The sequence below is a fragment of the Megalops cyprinoides genome, chromosome 24, assembly GCF_013368585.1.
Source record: "Megalops cyprinoides isolate fMegCyp1 chromosome 24, fMegCyp1.pri, whole genome shotgun sequence".
NCBI lineage: Eukaryota > Metazoa > Chordata > Actinopteri > Elopiformes > Megalopidae > Megalops > Megalops cyprinoides.
The window spans coordinates 19,404,541-19,422,789 of NC_050606.1; the positions used below are offsets into that span (position 1 = coordinate 19,404,541).

The 18,249-nt window shown below is 42.8% G+C and overlaps 1 protein-coding gene across 2 annotated transcripts in view; it reads left to right on the top strand.

Moving 5' to 3' along the window:
* The window catches only part of LOC118771009 (contactin-associated protein-like 2), a 231,779-nt gene that overhangs the window by 200,813 nt on the left and 12,717 nt on the right, over positions 1–18,249 (top strand). For both annotated transcript variants that reach the window (XM_036518836.1, XM_036518838.1), the window contains exons 17-21: positions 3,781–3,999; positions 11,061–11,297; positions 12,990–13,226; positions 15,349–15,482; positions 17,275–17,368. In XM_036518836.1, coding sequence (XP_036374729.1) covers positions 3,781–3,999; positions 11,061–11,297; positions 12,990–13,226; positions 15,349–15,482; positions 17,275–17,368 — 921 coding nt within the window. The remainder of the gene's footprint in view (positions 1–3,780; positions 4,000–11,060; positions 11,298–12,989; positions 13,227–15,348; positions 15,483–17,274; positions 17,369–18,249) is intronic.

Sequence of the window (18,249 nt, forward strand, 5' to 3'; positions counted from 1 at the left end):
GCACTCTCCCCTCACCCCCCCTCCCGCGCTGTCACTCTGTGTGACACTTCACTCCACAGTGAGAGGGGTACCAAAAGAGAAGGGGGGGTTTGTAACTAGGAAGGCATGCTCCTTGAGGGCCTTCTTCACTGCGGGGGGGGGGAGACGGGTATTGTCCATCTCTAACAGTGGCACTCTCTCCGTATCTGAAAGGTGCCACACTGTTGTATGGAATGAAAAATCCCTTTTTATCCCCTTTTTATCAGAGGTGGAAAACCCCGGCTTCAGAGAGTAAAAGTCCTACCATGTATTTGTTCTAGCCATTCCCTAAACAAGATGATTTCACTAATTAGCTCCTCTACCTGGCTGAAGAGTTGTGCTAATTAAATTCAGCTGGTGTAGTGCATGGGTGGAACAAATACGTGACAGGATTTTTACTTTCTGAAGCTGGGGTTTTCCTCCTCTGCGTTTTATGTGCAGAAAACCTTTAGATTATTAGGGGGGAAATTTGCCGTGTTTCTGCATGTTCCCTTAATTTTCTCCCAAATAGAAATGCTATGGCCATAGATTTAGGCACCGGCTTGATCTTGGTTAGTCAGGGACAGTTTGTTGGCATGATGGAATTGAGTTTGCTGCACAGAGAGCCACAACATGAGACTCTGGCAAATGAAAAGGGCATGAGGTAACCGACAGTGAAACAAACACAGGTGTGGGTGCGAACAGAGCTTTTTCAATGCGCCCCCCCATGGGCCTCATGGCTCCCAAATGGGAGGTGACAGGGCGCCTGTAGCCCTGGGAGACCGGCATTTTCAGACGCTGCCGCTATACAGTAACAAGCAGCTGTCTCTCATCTTGGCTCCTCAGCCATGAGTGCTCAACATGACACCCTGGAGCCCACACATTCAGCCCTTGACAGGTGTATTGAGAATCTCTGAGAGGAGCCTATTACCGGGCTTCTCAGCTGTGACCTGCAGTTCAGCCTAAATCCTACAATAATACCTTCAGCATGAGGCATGAGACTGTAACTGACATATACCTGACACCTGTAACATATGTGAATAGAAGTTCGAATATAAGTGCATGTCATATGTAGTTGCATTTTTCTGTGACTTCTGTTATAATGCATCAATCTAGCAAATTGTGTTATAAGTAAGGTAAATTGGTTTGGTTAATTTGGTTTGTGCTAAGCTGTCACTCCCAACGCATCAGCTGTACATACCATGGAATATGATTTTCCAGTATAGCATGATATAGGGTCCTATACCTTATTGTACCAGTTACAATCTTGCATAACAATATAACCTTTTAGGTTTTCTTACATTTACATTTACATTTTATCATTTAGGAGACACTCTCATCCAAAACAAAGCAGCATGAAATGTTGTACAAAAACAGGACATGCACACAATTCAACACAGGATTCTTCAGTGAAGAGAGCCAGACTCAAGAACGGTGTACTGCTTTGACTCCCCAGGCCAACAGTGTGAATCTGAAAAATGGAATATTGAACTTGGGTTGGGTTGTGGCATTTTGGGACAGAGTTATTGATGTGTTATTATGACAAGAAACACTGGCTGCCTCTCTTATTGTTAATACTCTCAGTCTTGTGGGTCAGATTGCTATTTGAAGTAATGTTAATGAAGTCAGCCATAATTTATGAATTTAAATATATTATTCATGCATATATTAGATAGCACTTAGTGCACCTCACATTAAATACCTCCATTGATAAAAAACTTTTTAATGTGTGGAGATTGAGTGGAACATGAAAAGGAGAGGTTAGAGCTATAGCAACAGAGATTAATGTCCAAGGAGTGGATACACACAGGCAAAGGCCAAACTCAGCCCCACGAAACCAGAAATGTGAGTTGATGACACAAGTAAACGCTAGTCTAAATTGCATTAGTGAATCCTAACGGTAGTAAGACAAAAAAAAAAACATTTGGAGCTATTGCAGTTAGCGTAGCAGAAAGAAAGTTGAATATTTCCCACTGAAACAATGCTGACTAACATAATCCAAACAGATGCAGTAATTGCAAAATACAAATGAACAGTTATCACAATACAGCTGAAGTCCTTGGCGAAATGAATTGAGACAGCAAAGCTCAGAAGTGTTTTTTTTTTCCCAGTTTGATTGCTGCTTGTGTACAGTCCTATCAAACGCAATGCTGAATGGAAGATAGCAGGCGGCAGTGAATTCCCTGGACAGAATTACCAGAGCAGGACAAAGGGAGACCTCCTCTGCTAGTCACTCTGTGGAGGCTCCATATTTCAAATGCTTAATGAGTTTCAGCTGATTTCTTATAACCTCTTCCACACTGTTAATAGTAAACAACTGCATCTTCTTCAATTTACTGACCCATTCCAGTGATTTTGTGTGGCATTTTGTTGGTTGAAAAAAAAAAAAGATAATTGCTAACTTTTTTCATGGAAACATGTTGGATGGATTTGCATGCTAATATTCTGAGGTGTCTGAATCAAGCTTGTGTTCTGTCCATATTATGAATATGTTATATATTCCTTCTGTATTGAGATGCAAGCAAAGTGATGAAGCAAATGGTCAAATGCAAAAAATGTAAGTAAACAAGGCAAAATACAAAAGTAAATGTTAAATTAACATCGGCTGCTATACCCGTGGGCAAGGTACTTAACCCAGAATTGTCTCGGGAAATATGCAGCTGTATAAATTGATAACACTGTAAAAACACTGTAACTGATGTAAGTCACTCTGGATAAGCTAATTGCCCAATAATGTAATGTAATGTAGTAAGTTCTCTCTCAACCCATGCCATAGAAAAGGGTCAAACTCATTGTAATCGGTTGCATGTGTGTAACTACATAAAGCCTACATAAGCATATGTATATGCTTCATACACGACAAACTTTATCATGTCATAGCATGTGTTATGTAGAAATGAATGTCACATCCAACCTGCCAACAATATCACGTAACACAGGGGCACCTCTTGTCCCGGCTATGTCACATGTAGCTATGATTCCACATGCATGAAGTCTGAAGCACAAACAGAAGAATCCTTTCTTCTCTACTGTATAATTTTGATGGTTATAATTATGTGTGTTTAGTGACTATCCAGGGTCGTTATTGTGCACTCACACTTGTGACGACACCTGTCACCACAGCTAAGAAAGTCTTTGCTGAGACGTAGCTCCCCGGTGGCAGAAAGTGACAGGTGACAAACAGGTAAAGCCTTCTTGCGTGTACAGTCACCTTACCTGCCTGAAGCATCCAGCAGATTCATGCTGTGGAGTTCCATGGTTGAAAGGGACACTAACTCTATAAGTTGCACAAACGCAGCAACAAGCTCTTTATTATCATAACCTTTTTTCTACAGAGATGAGCACTTCTCTTCAGACTGCACATTAGTGCAATGGGTACCTTTCCAACAAATCTTGTTTTAAAATGAAACAGATCAACCCCAACCATAAAGACGGTGATTTTACAAACTTATCTGTAGAGGACCAGAGTCATATCTAGTTTCAATTTCAGTGAAATTGTAAAAGAAATGGAGTCAGTGGTTGACATCCATTACGAGAGAAAAATGGTATTTTTCATGTGTGCGTGTGTGTGCATGTGTGTGTTTGTGTGTATGTGTGTATGTCTTTATGAAAGTGTGTGTGTATGTCTTTATGAATGTGTGTGTGTGTGTGTGTGTGTGTGTGTGTGTGTGTGTATGTCTTTATGAATGTGTGTGTGTGTGTCTTTATGAATGTGTGTGTGTGTGTGTGTGTGTGTGCGTGTGTGTGCATATATTCACTCGTGCCTGTTTGCGCACCTCTCAGCTCCCACTGTGGTGTCCTTCTCTTTCGACGTGGGCAACGGGCCGGTGGAGCTGACCGTGCGGTCCCCCTCAGAGCTGAACGATGACCAGTGGCACCGGGTCAGCGCCGAGCGCAACGTGAAGGAGGCCATCCTCCTCCTGGACCAGCAGTACAAGGAGGTGCGGCCAGCGCCCTCCCAGGGCCACACCCGCCTGGAACTCTACAGCCAGCTCTACGTTGGTAAGACCACCTTGAGATCACACATTTACATTTTGCCATTTAGCAGATGCTCTTTGGCAGAGTAACTTCCAATGTGCAAATACACAGTGCGTTTAACAAAACAGTATGAAATGTTGTACAAAATCAAGGACATGTACATGATTCAGCACACCAAGTAAAATGCAGTATCTCCATTATTATGAATATGAAAAACTATAATAACATATAAAAGTTACGATTAAGATCACACTAGGGTAGGGGAAATGGGATATAGTTTGAAGAGGTCACATGACATGGTCAAAAACACTGCTGTTATGGCTTGCTAGGACTGTTTTTGCACACAAATATTGAGTGCATGAAACCCCATTGGTTGGTTGCGGCTTACATGACACTAGCTTTTAAGAGAGCAAGGGAGAGAGAAGGAGAGAGAATTAGAAACAGAGTGAGAGTGAAGGAGAGGAACATCACAGTGGAACAGGCAAAGTGATTTGGGCAGAATGACACATCTCTGAGGACCTTATCTTTCTGAAAATAGACGTACAGCAGAAAGTAATGGGTGAATGCAGTATTTTCTGGTCTTAAGCGTCTCTCATTTATTGACAAACACATAGACAGTATATGTGTATGCATAAGCATATGCATAACTATATGGAAACAGGGTATTGTAGTGAATGGTAACTAAGTGTTAGATTCAAACCCCTCTTGTTTATGAAACTGATCCTCACCTTGCTGTTGTACACTGGCTTCTCAAGGATAAAAATGACAAATCACAATATACTGTTTTTTCAATAGTGGAGATTATAGTCTCTGTAAAGAGCATGCACTTACCTGATCCTTGAGGGCATTCTGGAGTAGCTTGTGTTTGTTTGTGTCTTATGTGGCTTATGATTAGGCTGTGGCACAGGCTAACATTAATTCATATCATAACAATGTATTTGCCTTTGAAAATACAAGGAATATCTTTTGCTTTGCATGGAAATGCTGTCAGCTAATGTTCTGCAATACTTTAATGCCTCTATAATACCAAGGAAAATCTCTTTAAACATCACTTAATTAAATATATTGTTTTATGTGTGTCGCTGTCCAAGGAATGAATTTGATTATTTTTTTCTCGCTTTTCGAAAACTCGGTGGAAAATTAAAATTTAGTCTGTATTTATTGTCTGTTAAGGGTTTCACCTTTACACAAAGCCATCCTGTCAACAAAGGTTTGTGACTCAGAAAGGATGAAAATTGAATTTTTGCAGGCGTAAAAGTTAATTTCCTGCACTTATACATCAAAAATACTTACACCTACTTCATAACCAAGAATAATAACACTTAAAATGAAAGCCCCCTTGAAATGCCTCCTTATCTGGTTTATGTTAAACCTCTTCTGAAGACTTGAAGTAACAGCTTCGGCAGTTGTCTTTGTAAGGAACATTAACTGTTGTATGTGCTTGGTGCTTTGCCTAGGGTCTGTTGACTATTACTTGTTGAAATGTTCCAGAAACCTATCAGTTAGATGTAGATGTTATGTAATTGTTGTGAGGCGATCTTGTGTTCACTGGTTGAAGGCATAGCCAGGGATGCCCTTCGAGCTGTCTTTATCACTCGGACTGAGCTGGCATGAAACGGCACCACTGCTTCTGCGCTTCCCTTCAGCCTCATTTTTAATACAATGTTTACATTATTCATCTTCTTGTGCGTATTAAACGCCTACTCTTTATGATGTTTTGATAGCGCGTGTTTCGCTGAATTTCGATGGCACTTTGTTTCGGTAGCGCTCTCGGGAGACTTCAAAAGTGCAACTTCGCAAACGTATGCGATGCGCATTAAAACACACACACACACGCACACACACGCACACACAAACTCATTTGCATGCCCAAGTTGCGACTCGCTGATTCACGCGTATAATGTCTTCGTGCCTCTCTCTGCCCGTGATAATTTCCTCACCGCGCACCGGCGTCGTTTTGTCCTTGTTCTGCCGCCCTACCTGCGTCTGCTGTCAGGTGCAGTTTGCGGGGGAGCCAGCACCGCGGGCATGCGCGGAGCGAAGCCACATCTACCGCTCATCAGCAGGTGCGAACGCTTGCTTCAGTAGCGAAAAAACACTCACCCAGGACTGCACATGGTCAGCACCTTATTAGGAACACCTGTACAACTACTTATTCATGTAATTATCTAATCAGCTGAACGTGTGGCAGCAGTGCAATGTGTAAAATCATGCAGATACGGGTCAGGAGCTTCAGTTAATGTTCACATCAACCATCAGAATGGGGAAAAATGTGATCTCAGTGATTTTGATGTGGCATGATTGTTGGTGTCAGACGGGCTGGTTTGAGTATTTCTGTAACTGCTGGTCTCCTGGGATTTTCACGCACAACAGTCTTTAGAGTTTACTCAGAATGATGCCAAAAACAAAAAAACATCCAGTGAGCGGCAGTTCTGCAGACGGAAACGCCTTGTTGATGAGAAAGGTCAATGGGGAATGGCCAGACTGGTTCAAGCTGACAGAAAGGCTACAGTAACTCAGATAACCACTCTGTACAATTGTGGTGAGCAGAAAAGCACCTCAAAATGCACAACACATCGAACCTTAAGGCGGATGGGCTACAACAGCAGAAGATCACGTCGGGTTCCACTTCTGTCAGCCAACAACAGAAAGCTGAGGCTGCAGTGGGCAGGGGCTCACCAAAACTGGACGGTTGAAGACTGGAAACATGTATCCTGGGCTGATGAATCTCGATTTCTGCTGAGGCACACAGATGGTAGGGTCAGAGTTTGGCGCCAGCAGCATGAATCCATGGACCCAACCTGCCTTGTGTCAACAGTCCAGGCTGGTGGCGGTGGTGTAATGGTGTGGGGAATGTTTTTTCTTGGCACACTTTGGTCCCGTTAATACCAATCAATCATCGCTTGAATGCCACAGCCTATTTGAGTATTGTTGCTGTCCATGTGCATCCCTTCATGGCCACAGTTTACCCATCTTCTAATGGCTACTTTCAGCATGATAATGCGCCATGTCACAAATCAAAAGTCGTCTCAAACTGGTTCCATGAACGTGACAATGAGTTCAATGTTCTTCAGTGGCCTTCCCAGTCACCGGATCTGAATCCAATAGATCACCTTTGGGACGTGGTAGAACGGGAGATTCGCAGCATGAATGTTCAGCTGACAAACTGCAGAAATTGTGTGATGCAATCATGTCAGCATGGACCAGAACCTCAGAGGAATGTTTCCAACATCTTGTGGAATCCATGCCACGTAGAATTGAGGCTGTTTTGAGAGCAAAGGGAAGCCCTACCCAGTATTAGTATAGTGTTCCTAATAAAGTACTCAGTGAGTGTAAAACTGCTTTAGCGCCCAGCTGTCCCATGCCATTATGAGCTGAGGCTCTCCTGCACAAAGCAAATTAACAGCATACGCTTGCTCCACAGACATTGCTATGCAAGTTATGCATTTCTACAGACACATTAGTAGTTAGCCAAGTAGTTAACTTGCCTGATTTAATTTAAGTACTTAACTACATAGTTAAGTTCAAAGCCTAGAGGTATAACAATAATGTCCCCAACAGGATTTAATCCTCCAATCACCTGGTTTGAGCTCCTCTATATCATTTAAGACATCAGCTGCCTTGTTTTCAACTAAACCTCCCAATAAACACAGGTGACCAGCCAGGTTATTTTCAGTGCAAACAGGTAGGTGATGCTGTCCGACCAAATGCCGTCAACAGCGGTCAACGACATCAAAATAGGAGAAAATCCACTTGAACAGGGGAGCTGGCCTTGCCTCTTTAAACCAATGAGTTGTCACATTCCTGGTTCAACTAGAACAGGGATAGCAATGTCAGTCAAAATGTATGGCCTCTTTCACCTCCTGTTCATGTCATAATATTGGAACTATGTTCATGTGCAGAGGTACATGCACAGAAGGAGGGCATCAATATAGGGTGGCAGTGTAGCATAGTGGTTAAGGAGCAGGACTTGTAACCGAAAGGTTGCCGGTTCAATCCCTGCTGGGACATTGCTGCTGTGCCCTTGGGCAAGGTGCTTAACCCACAATTGCCTCAGTAAATATCCAGCTGTATAAATGGATAACATTGTACAGAACTGTAACCTATGTAAGTCGCTTTGGATAAAAGCGTCTGCCAAATGAATAAATGTAAATGTAAATATAGTGTAGTGAGCAGGGATTGTGTTACCAGAAGGGTGTAGGTTTGAACTGTGGCAAAGATACCTCTGAACAAGCTTTTAAACATGAATTGTTTAAGCTAGTTTCCTCCAGTTAATGCAAAATATGTCAGCTCTTCTGGAAATGGTTGCTTGATACACCAATAAATAATAGAACAGAAAGCATAAAAGAGAAAGAAAGTGCTAGATGAATTCCTTGAGGGGAAAAAAACAGGTTACTCCCAGTGGCAAACATACAAACAAACATATTGCTCCACACAATCCGGATAAGCGAATTCTTGTGGCATAGTTTGGCTTGCTATGTTCACATCAACACCTGGCTAGCCGAAAAAAACAACTCAAGATTTTCAGCAGCTGTGCTTTGAAGGATACCAAGGGATAGCTGGAGATGCTTGGTATAAATTATTCCAGAACTGTGTGCGCCAGTTTTATTTGCTTTTTGAGCGGCATAAACATATGCCCATTTATTGCTTCCAGTGACGTGCTCGGGTCCAACTGACTGAAAAGGCGTTATTACTGCTGACCGCGTGGATCTCCTCAAATCACTTTAATAGCCGACTGGGTCAAAGGCAATCAGGGCCCAACATGCAGGAGCACGATGCACTAATCACCGAATTGAATTCCAAAGGAAAAGGTTAATGGAGTCCACCAGACTTCTGCCTTTTAATGAGTTTTCGCCGGGCCGCTGTTTCAGCACTTGCCTCGTCCTTAAACGGCGGTCAGGCAGGTCGTCATAGTTTTTTTTTAAATGTTTGTTTATTTTTAAGCATCCAAAGGGGAGGATTGTAACGGTGCAGAATATCAAGCGGGCTGGTGTTTTCTCGCTGTGGATCAGATCTGTTAATACACAATTGTTAAGTGTGTGACAGCAGATGCCAGTTCTCTCCACTTTTCTTGTCACCTAAAGGTAAAGCACTGGAGCAATACTAATGGCAATGATAGAATTAATTTTTGGACAGGAAAAAGCACTATTTTTACTCACAGAAATGACAAACAGTCTGTTTATGATCATCAGGATCCATAACTAATACACAGAGTGTGTAGGCCTTCCTTGTACTGTGGATGATGTGCATCTGAGATCAAATATTGCCTGAAGCCTGAAGATTTTTGTTTGATTTAAATATGATTGCATTTTTTCCCATACAGGGTGGAAAAGCTGTTTATACAGCTGTTTCAGTCATATTATACCCATTTAATGCCATGAGTGCATAGTACTGGCGTGCAGACTTAAACAGATTAAGACTCTGTTTTCATTAGATAAGAACTCATTCACTATCCTGCCAAAAGTTATGGAACATGGGTAGTGATGAATAAAATACTTTCATCCAGGAAATTAATAGCGCGTTGGTATGCCTTTGGCCTTAGTGACTGCTTCAGTGTGTTGTAGAAGACTGTCTGCTCATTTCTGTTAGAAAGCTGGTGGAATTGCGCTCCACTCCGCCTTTAAAACATTAGTAAGCCCCACTACTGGAGAGGGCTGTCTTGACCCGAACTCTGCATTACGGTTCATCTCAAATATGTTCTGTAACGTTGAGGTTGGGACACTGTGCTGGCCACTGCAATGTCCTAATGTTACTGTCTTCAAATCACATGTAGCCACACCCACGGTCACAACCGTATTCCTGCAGTCAGATGGAGTGTCCCTTAGCTTTTTGTAGCACAGTGTACAGCTGACCCAAAAAAAAAATCATTTCCTCCAGTACTGTAATCAACTTTCCCCTGACATGACTTGAGACTTGATTTAGAGTCATAATTTGGACTATTATAAAGAGCTATAGTGAACAGGGTACAGGGAACAGATTTAGACTATACAGTGTTTTAGTCAGAGCTATGGGTTTTTCTTGCTTTATTTTAACTACCATACTCAGACAGCATTCTAAAACATAAATTCATATGCTCTCCAATCAGATGTTTTGAAAGGTTAATGGGAGATCTGTTAAACGGTCTTTTTGGTAATGGACATCGTTGGCTTCTCTTCAGCACCTGGCCCCTGAGAACAATAACAATAAACCATATTCATACATTGTCGTAAAGATAGTGATAATGACCTTCCATTGACTAGCCGTCAACCCTGGGAACGATTTTTTTTGTTTTATGTTCAACACTTATGTTGGTCCTTCTTTTGAGGTACTCTGTCAGTCCTTCCACGTGATGTCCTGCTTGTGTCATTTTTTGTCTTCCGGTCTGTCAGTGTGGGTGTGTCATTTGTTTTGTTTTTTTGCGTGCATGTGCTTTTGTTTTTGTTTTCAGCCATCGCCCCACCTCCTGTCCCGCCTATCTGCCCTGCTGCCACACCCACCACCTGAAGCCCATCCTGCACACCTGGTCCCTGTTGTCTCATCATCAGTCTGTGTATTTATACCCCTCTATCTGCTCTGTTTCTTTACCAGTTCGTCACAGTGTTTCAGTCTGTTTCGTGTCCACCTGTTTGTTGTTTGCTTGCTCTGTTTTTTTTTTTTTTGACTCTGTGCCTGTTTCGTTGGATTTTGTCCCTTGCTTAGTGCTTTGGATTTTCTGCTCATGGATTCTCTGGTTTTGACTCGGACTGTTCTGTTACTACGATTTTGGATATCCTTCAATAAACGCCTGGTTTGTCATCCCGATCTGCGCCTGGGTACTTCTACCTGAAAGCCTCAAATATTCTTTCTTAACCTGTGTCATGTTTTAAACGAGCACTGACTATTGATTTGGATATAATTTATCATTGGATGATGCATTGTCCTTTAACAGTCATTCCTTATCTTTAAATGGCTACTATTTCATATCTTTCAATGGCAATTTTTACTGGTCTCAGTGTGGTGTAGCCAGATGTGTTTGTTTGAACTTGAACCTTTCACATGGTTTTATGGTTATAGTTGTTGTCATTGTCATCCCCGGTCTGGCCATTTTCTTCCTCTTTTCTCTGCAGGTGCAGCAGGAGGTCAGAGGGGATTTCTGGGGTGCATCCGCTCTCTGAGGATGAATGGCGTGACCCTGGACCTGGAGGAGAGGGCAAAGGTCACCCCCGGGGTGAATCCAGGCTGCTCCGGGCACTGCACCAGCTATGGAATGTACTGCCGAAACGGGGGAAAATGTGTGGAGAGGTACAACGGCTACTCCTGTGACTGCACCTCCACGGCGTTCGACGGGCCCTTCTGTACCAAGGGTGAGCTCCCACAAGCATCACATACAGACTCTTATACTGTACATACAGCATTTCAAATGCATGCCGCATCATACAGTACCAGTCAAATGTTTGGACACACCTACTCATAGAAGCATTTTTTTTTTATAGTCAATAGTTTTACTATTTTCCACATTTTAGAGTAATATTAAATACATCAAAACTATGAAATGACACAAATGGAATTATCTTATATTTTAGATTCTTCAAAGTAGGCATTTATTATTATTATTATTATTATTATTATTATTATTATTATTATTATTATTATTATTATTATTATTGTTGTTGTTATTATCATTGTTATTGTTTATTAAAAATGATATTTAAAATGTTATTAAAAATTATTATTATTATTATTATTATTATACATAGACATCAACTTCACTATTTATGTCTAATACACATTTCACGCATTTAAGCACAATTACTGTATTTAGATGAAAGTGTCTTTGAATGCATGGTTCCCATTATCTTAAGCAGGTGTGTCCAAACTTTTGACTGGTATTGTACATACAGCATTTCATATGGACAACATTTCTTACATACAACATCTGTTAGATACAAGCATCTCAAATGTGCAGGATGCCATACAAACAAACAGCATTTCATAGGTACAGCATCTCAGGCATGTCGCATCTCATACAAACAGCATTTCATATGCATAGCATTTATCCTCTCCTCCCATGGTTCTGCCTGTATCACATAATGTACTCTTTCACTGTTATGCCTTCGGGTTAAAGTACTTCCACTTATTCTTCAGTAAACAGTTGTTCAATAATACATTGTTTGAACGGTTAGGAACATTATCCTTTTGGTTCCTCCTGCCCCCTGGCACGTCTGTTTACAATAAGCAGTGACGTGTCTGTTATTAAGTGATAGCGGGCCTCCTGTAGTGTAATGAGGTTGTACTGGTGAAGCCCCACCACACACACACTGTGCCAACGACATTTGTCATTTCCGTCAGCGAAGTAGTAGAGCAAAGAGTTCTCTGCGAGAGGAGAGCAGAGGTCCTGGAGGCAACGTAGCCCCCCAACACGCAGACACACACACACACGCCTCTGACAAATCAGTTTTTTTGTTTGTGTCCCCTCAGTCTAACTGACCTTATCATTCCTCAACACCCCCTTGTCTCTTGAGAAATTTTTTGGCCATCATATATCTGATGAGAAGACAGCTTGGTCCAGCATACAGATTGTGCACTTATATTGCTGGACACTTCCTGGAGAGAATTACACAGACTACATAGCCATGTCTACAGCAGTTACATCTTCTTTATGTGTAAGATGGACAGGCATTTTCTGTCTGTGTGCCAGTGTTGGCTGTGTCTCTGTACAGAAGGATATAAAGACAAACCGGTGACCTGCAGGGGGTGTCTTGACACATAAAAGTTAGTGTAGTGTGTACTTTGTGTGTAGCACATATGTGGTGTGTGTAGTGTGTGTATTCTGGCTGTGTGTGTGTGTGTATAGCATGTATGTGGTGTGTGTAATGTGCAAATTCTGTCAGTATGTGTGTGTGTGTTTAGTGTGTATATGTGTAGTGTGTGTAGTTTGTATGTAATGGGTGCATATGTAGTCCAACAACAAAGGGCCGTTGTTGGATTATTGGTCTCTATGGGTGTGCAGGTCTCCCCAGTCTCCATTCGAGTGCTATCCCCTGTGTGTCCCACAGACGTGGGCGGCTTCTTCGAGGCGGGCACACTCCTCCGCTACAGCTTCCTACCCGAGGGCACGGCAGCAGCGTCGGCCACGAAGGACGCCAAGGGCCTGTCCCAGAGCCTGGGCACAGAATCCAACCTGACCCGCGAGGACGTCTCCTTCAGCTTCAGCACCACTAGCGCCCCCAGCATCCTGCTCTACATCAGCTCCCGCACCCAGGACTACCTGGCCGTGGTGCTACGCCAAAACGGTGAGACCGCCCAGCTGCGCCATGTGGTCTGGCCCAGAGTCCTCACCTCCCAACTACAAGAGATCCGCAGCTCAACCGAGGGGCTCAGCCAGGAGACGTAGAACATGAGCACATCATTTCATGTCAAATGTAAATGTTATGTAGCGTAAATGCCATTTCGGGTGTTTTCTTGCAGGGAAGCATTTCTCCCACAGCGCTGCTGTGATATCTGATGGATCGCGCGCACTGTAATGGTTCGTTCGGAAACGAGCACCAGGCCGCTAGCTGATCCGCGCTAATGAGGCGTGAACACCTGTGTTTCGTACCGCGTAGGCTCGAGTGTGGGAACACATTCCTGCCTCGTTCCTTCACAGGCTTCCCACAAACGCCTTCAGCCGACAGATACACACATCTCACGACAGCAACGGAAACACAAGGAAGTAATTTGAAGCCGAGAAGTTATTTATTTATTTGTGTGGTCATGAATTATTCAGGAGATATAATCATAACTTTTGCTCAGTAAATTACTTTTTCATTTGACACACATTACACGGTGGTCGCATTAAGTCTCAGAAATGGCTTCACGCTCTGCAGGGGAGAGGGGGTGTGTGTGGGGGGGGTCTCTTTATGTGTTGTAGTCTTTTTTTTCATGAGAATGATGTTTTTCATTAAGTAGAGAATGAACAAAACAAAAGCAAGGTGCTTCACTGACAGTCAGTCCAATTTTACTGCAAAGAAGTGCGTGAGTGGTTTCTGCAGCAGTCAGAGCTACTGATGTATCCTCAGCAGAACAGTCAAATGTGTTTATTACCCTGAACACTGCAATAATACTCAGTGATATTTGAAATGTAGAAGAATAAAGTGTCATATCAATGCATCTGGAATATGTTTATATAGAGCAACAGAGATTTTTGAATTTATTGAATTTTAAATGCTGAGCTACACTCCATTCATCAAATGTATGTACGTAAGAAGTACATTTTAAGAAATTTTCTCCACTTATTTCTCATAGTTTGTATTTCTTACTTTCAGTCTTTACTTCCTTCTGCATCTTTTCATAACATTTTAACACACTGTTGTGTGTCAGGGCTCAGGCAAGGACTCAGGCGCAGACCACGGGAGCTTCGGGTTCCAAGCGTCTTTATTGAAATCGTCAGGCAAATCGCAAATCCAAAACAGGCAGGGTCGAAAACCGGAAGGCAGTCTGTGGACAGAATCAGAGTCGGGAACCGGAGCAGGCGGGGCCAGGAACCGGGCAGGCAGGCAGTCAGGCAATCGCGACAAGGCGGCAGGCAAAAACGAGGTCTGGATGCGGGCAGGGTCGAGAACGGGAAAAACACGCAGACAGAAACAATGGCCGGGGCGTAACAGGTGCTAAACAATGTGACGAACTAGCAACAAGACAGAGACACACAGGGAAGACATAGGGCTGGAGATGGGATGCAGGTGGGCAGGCAGGCAGGTGAAGGCGATGAAGCAATCAGGCGGGCGGAGACCAGGCGGGGAGTGGGGCAAGGCTAGAACACAAGGAAAACAAAAGCACATGGACAGGGAAAAACAAAAACACCACAGCTAAGGGGGCGAAGCACTGACAGTTGTGGTTATAATATATAGATTAATAGTTTGCTCTGTGAACACAAACATGAGCGAAGTTCTACTGAATTTTGCCTGTCAGGGCCCAGTTCTCACAGTATTGCTGCAGCCAGTCCAGATACTGCTGTAGCCCTTGTTTGTGACAGCAGCACCAGGTAATCTGCACAGAGCGAAAACTTAACTTCCTTATTGTTCACGGTGAGGACAGAGGCTGTAGAATTTAACAGTAATGTTGCCAACTTATTTATGTAAACATGGGTTTGTTTGGGTTTATTGCATTTGCATTTATTGTTGACATATATTGATTTGTTTAGGTCATAGACTTTACCCTCTACACCAGTTTGAAGAATGTTATAGTATAAGCTCTCCTGCCAGACTGAATTAAATGCCTCCATAAAATCAATAAAGCATAAAAATAATTTTCCTTTGATTTGTTGGTGAATATGTTGACTAATTAGGGTGCATAGGGCATAAATGTGGTCAGTAGTGCTGTGATTTGGCAGAAAACCAATCTGACTTCTCTCTCTACCTCCATCTTTCTCTCAAACAGGAACTCTGCAGATCCGCTACAACCTGGGTGGGCTGAAGGAGCCCTTCACTATCAGCCTGGATCAGCGCAATATGGCCAATGGCCAGCCCCACAGCGTCAACATCTCCCGCGTAGAGAGGAATATCCAGCTGCAGGTGGGGCCCTGGAGGAAGGAGGGGATTATAGCTGGGGGTGGAGGGAAGTGTGTGTCTCAGGGGGCGGGGCTGCAGGGCATTGTGTGTCTCGGGGGGAGGGGTGTTAAAGTGTTACACATATTACCCTGCATTTATATCAGGCATATGTGTATCATGTATGTGAGCTAATGCGGTTCTAATTAAAGGATAGGGGATGGGGAAAGGGGCTGCTGTGAGAGGGGATAGAGTCAAGGAAAGGCCACACCAAGATGTTCCAGAGCACAATGTAGAGAAGGTCTCCTCGTTAAGGTCACGGCCAATCAGGACCTTCATTCTCAGAGTGACGTTCCCAGTGACGTTGCCGGTGAAGAAATACAGCACCCCGCTATCCCAGCAGGCCATGGGAAGAGTGATATAGATGCGGTACACATGAAAGACTGTTTGCCTTTCAGCATGGCACATCAGTTTACTGAGAGACATGTCAACAAGATGAAAGCTATTTGCTTCATATTCTCCTCATTCTTGGTCCCAGTGTGTAAAAAACGGGCAAGCATTCAGAGTGATGAAATTCGGGTTTCTTCAAAGTGTGGTAAAGGGGAAAACACTAGTGACTTTGACATTGCAGACTCATCAGGGAGCCATTGAAATAAAAAAAGATCACATTATCACCTCTACACATCTCAGGGATGAATTGGGCCTGTAATTTGAGGGAGCAGGAGTCATTATTTTTCAGCACTCACTCAGGCTACAGCAGGCAATTTGTATTCATGCCATGAAGTTGTGAAGCGAAGAGACATATCCTTAAGCACAAAAGATAATTTTGTGGAAATAATTTGCAGAAATGACTACTGTGGATGAGAGGTATCGCAGTGATATCTGACAGAATTGGCAGCAGCCAACGAGGATTAGTGCGCACACACTGCTCCATGCTAGCGCTAACACACTAAGTGAGATGCACTTTTCTAAGGAAGAATAGCTTTAAGGCTACCTACCTCCTGTAACCGTAACTAGAATAGTCTGACCACAAATAAACAAAGATGGGATAAGATGAATGAAATGCTCTTTGGAAAAAAGTCATGTGTCTTATAAATGCTGTAATAACCAGTAATAACGCTGTAGTTTATCTGTCTACTAAACTGACAAAATATCTTATGAGGTACAAGAGGCTCCTCAGCCTTTAAGCAGTGTTTTGAGGGGGACATGCTTTGTCCACAAGGTGGCGCACACGTAATTTCTGCAAATGTGCAACACCAATGTCCCCTTGGAAGGCAAAAAATATCATGCTTGTCACTCTCAAAATTGATTTGACCACTATGCTTGTTTTTGCATTCATTTTGGTCTTTGGGAAACAGATGAAAGTGAACAGATAAAACAGCTGAAAGTTGACCATGAGTCTTGTCAACCAGAATAAATTGTAGGTAACACTTCACATAACCTTGCACATTATACCTGTTTAACTATGAGGTCCCTACGTTAGGAAGAACTGCACTGTAGCTAATATGGAATTCAGCTTAGCAATTTCCACAAATACACAAGTGTAACAATTAAGACTATCATAATCATGGTAAGTAACATAGTTATGCTGTACAACAGCATCTACAGTGTGTCTTGCCTCTTTGTTACATCTATAATTATCATGCTGTGAGGGGAGTTTGACCTGTAATGGAATGTGAAAATTTTATTTTAGCTGAAAGTACCACAGGAGAGACCTTATCAGCTGCCAGGAGCCCATTATTTATGCAGAACCACTTGTTGACCCTTGACCCTTGTGTCTTTCTTTTTGTCTGTCTGTCTGTCGGTGGGTCTGCAACAGCTGGATCACTATCCTCCAGTCAGCTACTCCCTTCCTGAAGCCTCAGACACCACCTTCAACCTCATCAAGACTCTATTCCTGGGAAAAGTCTACGGCAAGTATTGGCAAAGGCCACTGGAGTGTAATTCAATATGGTTCTCCATCTGGGTTTACATTTTGCCACTGTCAGCTTTTCAGAACTCTTGCTTTTCGTTAAAAATTATCAGCAAAGCTCCTTTCATATGAACAAGGCTTCTCTCCTGTCTTCTCCACTCTTTTTTCTGTTCTCCATACAGCTGTTCAAATGCTAATGTTAGATTAACTGCAACTGCAATATTAAAAAAACAGTTATGATGTCCTGTTTTTGTTTATACTGGTGGCATTTGCCTCTCTTATCATATCATTCTATGTATGAGACATATTTGGCATTCTTATACTGAGATGTATACTGAGATTGCCAGAGATGGCAGTCATATGATCAACAGTACCCTTGCGATACATTCAGTGCTCTGGGTTGATTGACGCCAAGGAGGATTTCAGTACTTCAGTGGACTGGAGCGGTCGTGTGTAATCTGTATTGATTTAATAAATTGAGCTGTATCTGTCGCTGTGGGGTACGATGTCAGGCAGAGGCTTCTGTAGCCTGATAAACTCCTCAGAGACGTCTTCCTGCTCTTGACAGATTACTGGACGACGTTTCCCATTAGTTTGAAAGATAGGCACTCAGGGAAAAGCATTATTAGTCACAGAGGCTTCTTTGTTTCCAAGGTTGGACATTCATTGTTATGTCTGTTTTTTATGGTGCTTGATGAACCTTCGTGACAGGTCAGTGAACACTGTTGCTCAGCGCTAGCAGAATGTGACCATTCATAGATTTGTAATAACCTTGCTGCCCAAGTTAACATGTTTAATATGCTTTCCTTCCAGTTTGTATGAGCTTTGAAAAGGTACATTGCAGTGGTTACTAAAGATGACCCCATTTGCAGTCGTCCCAGG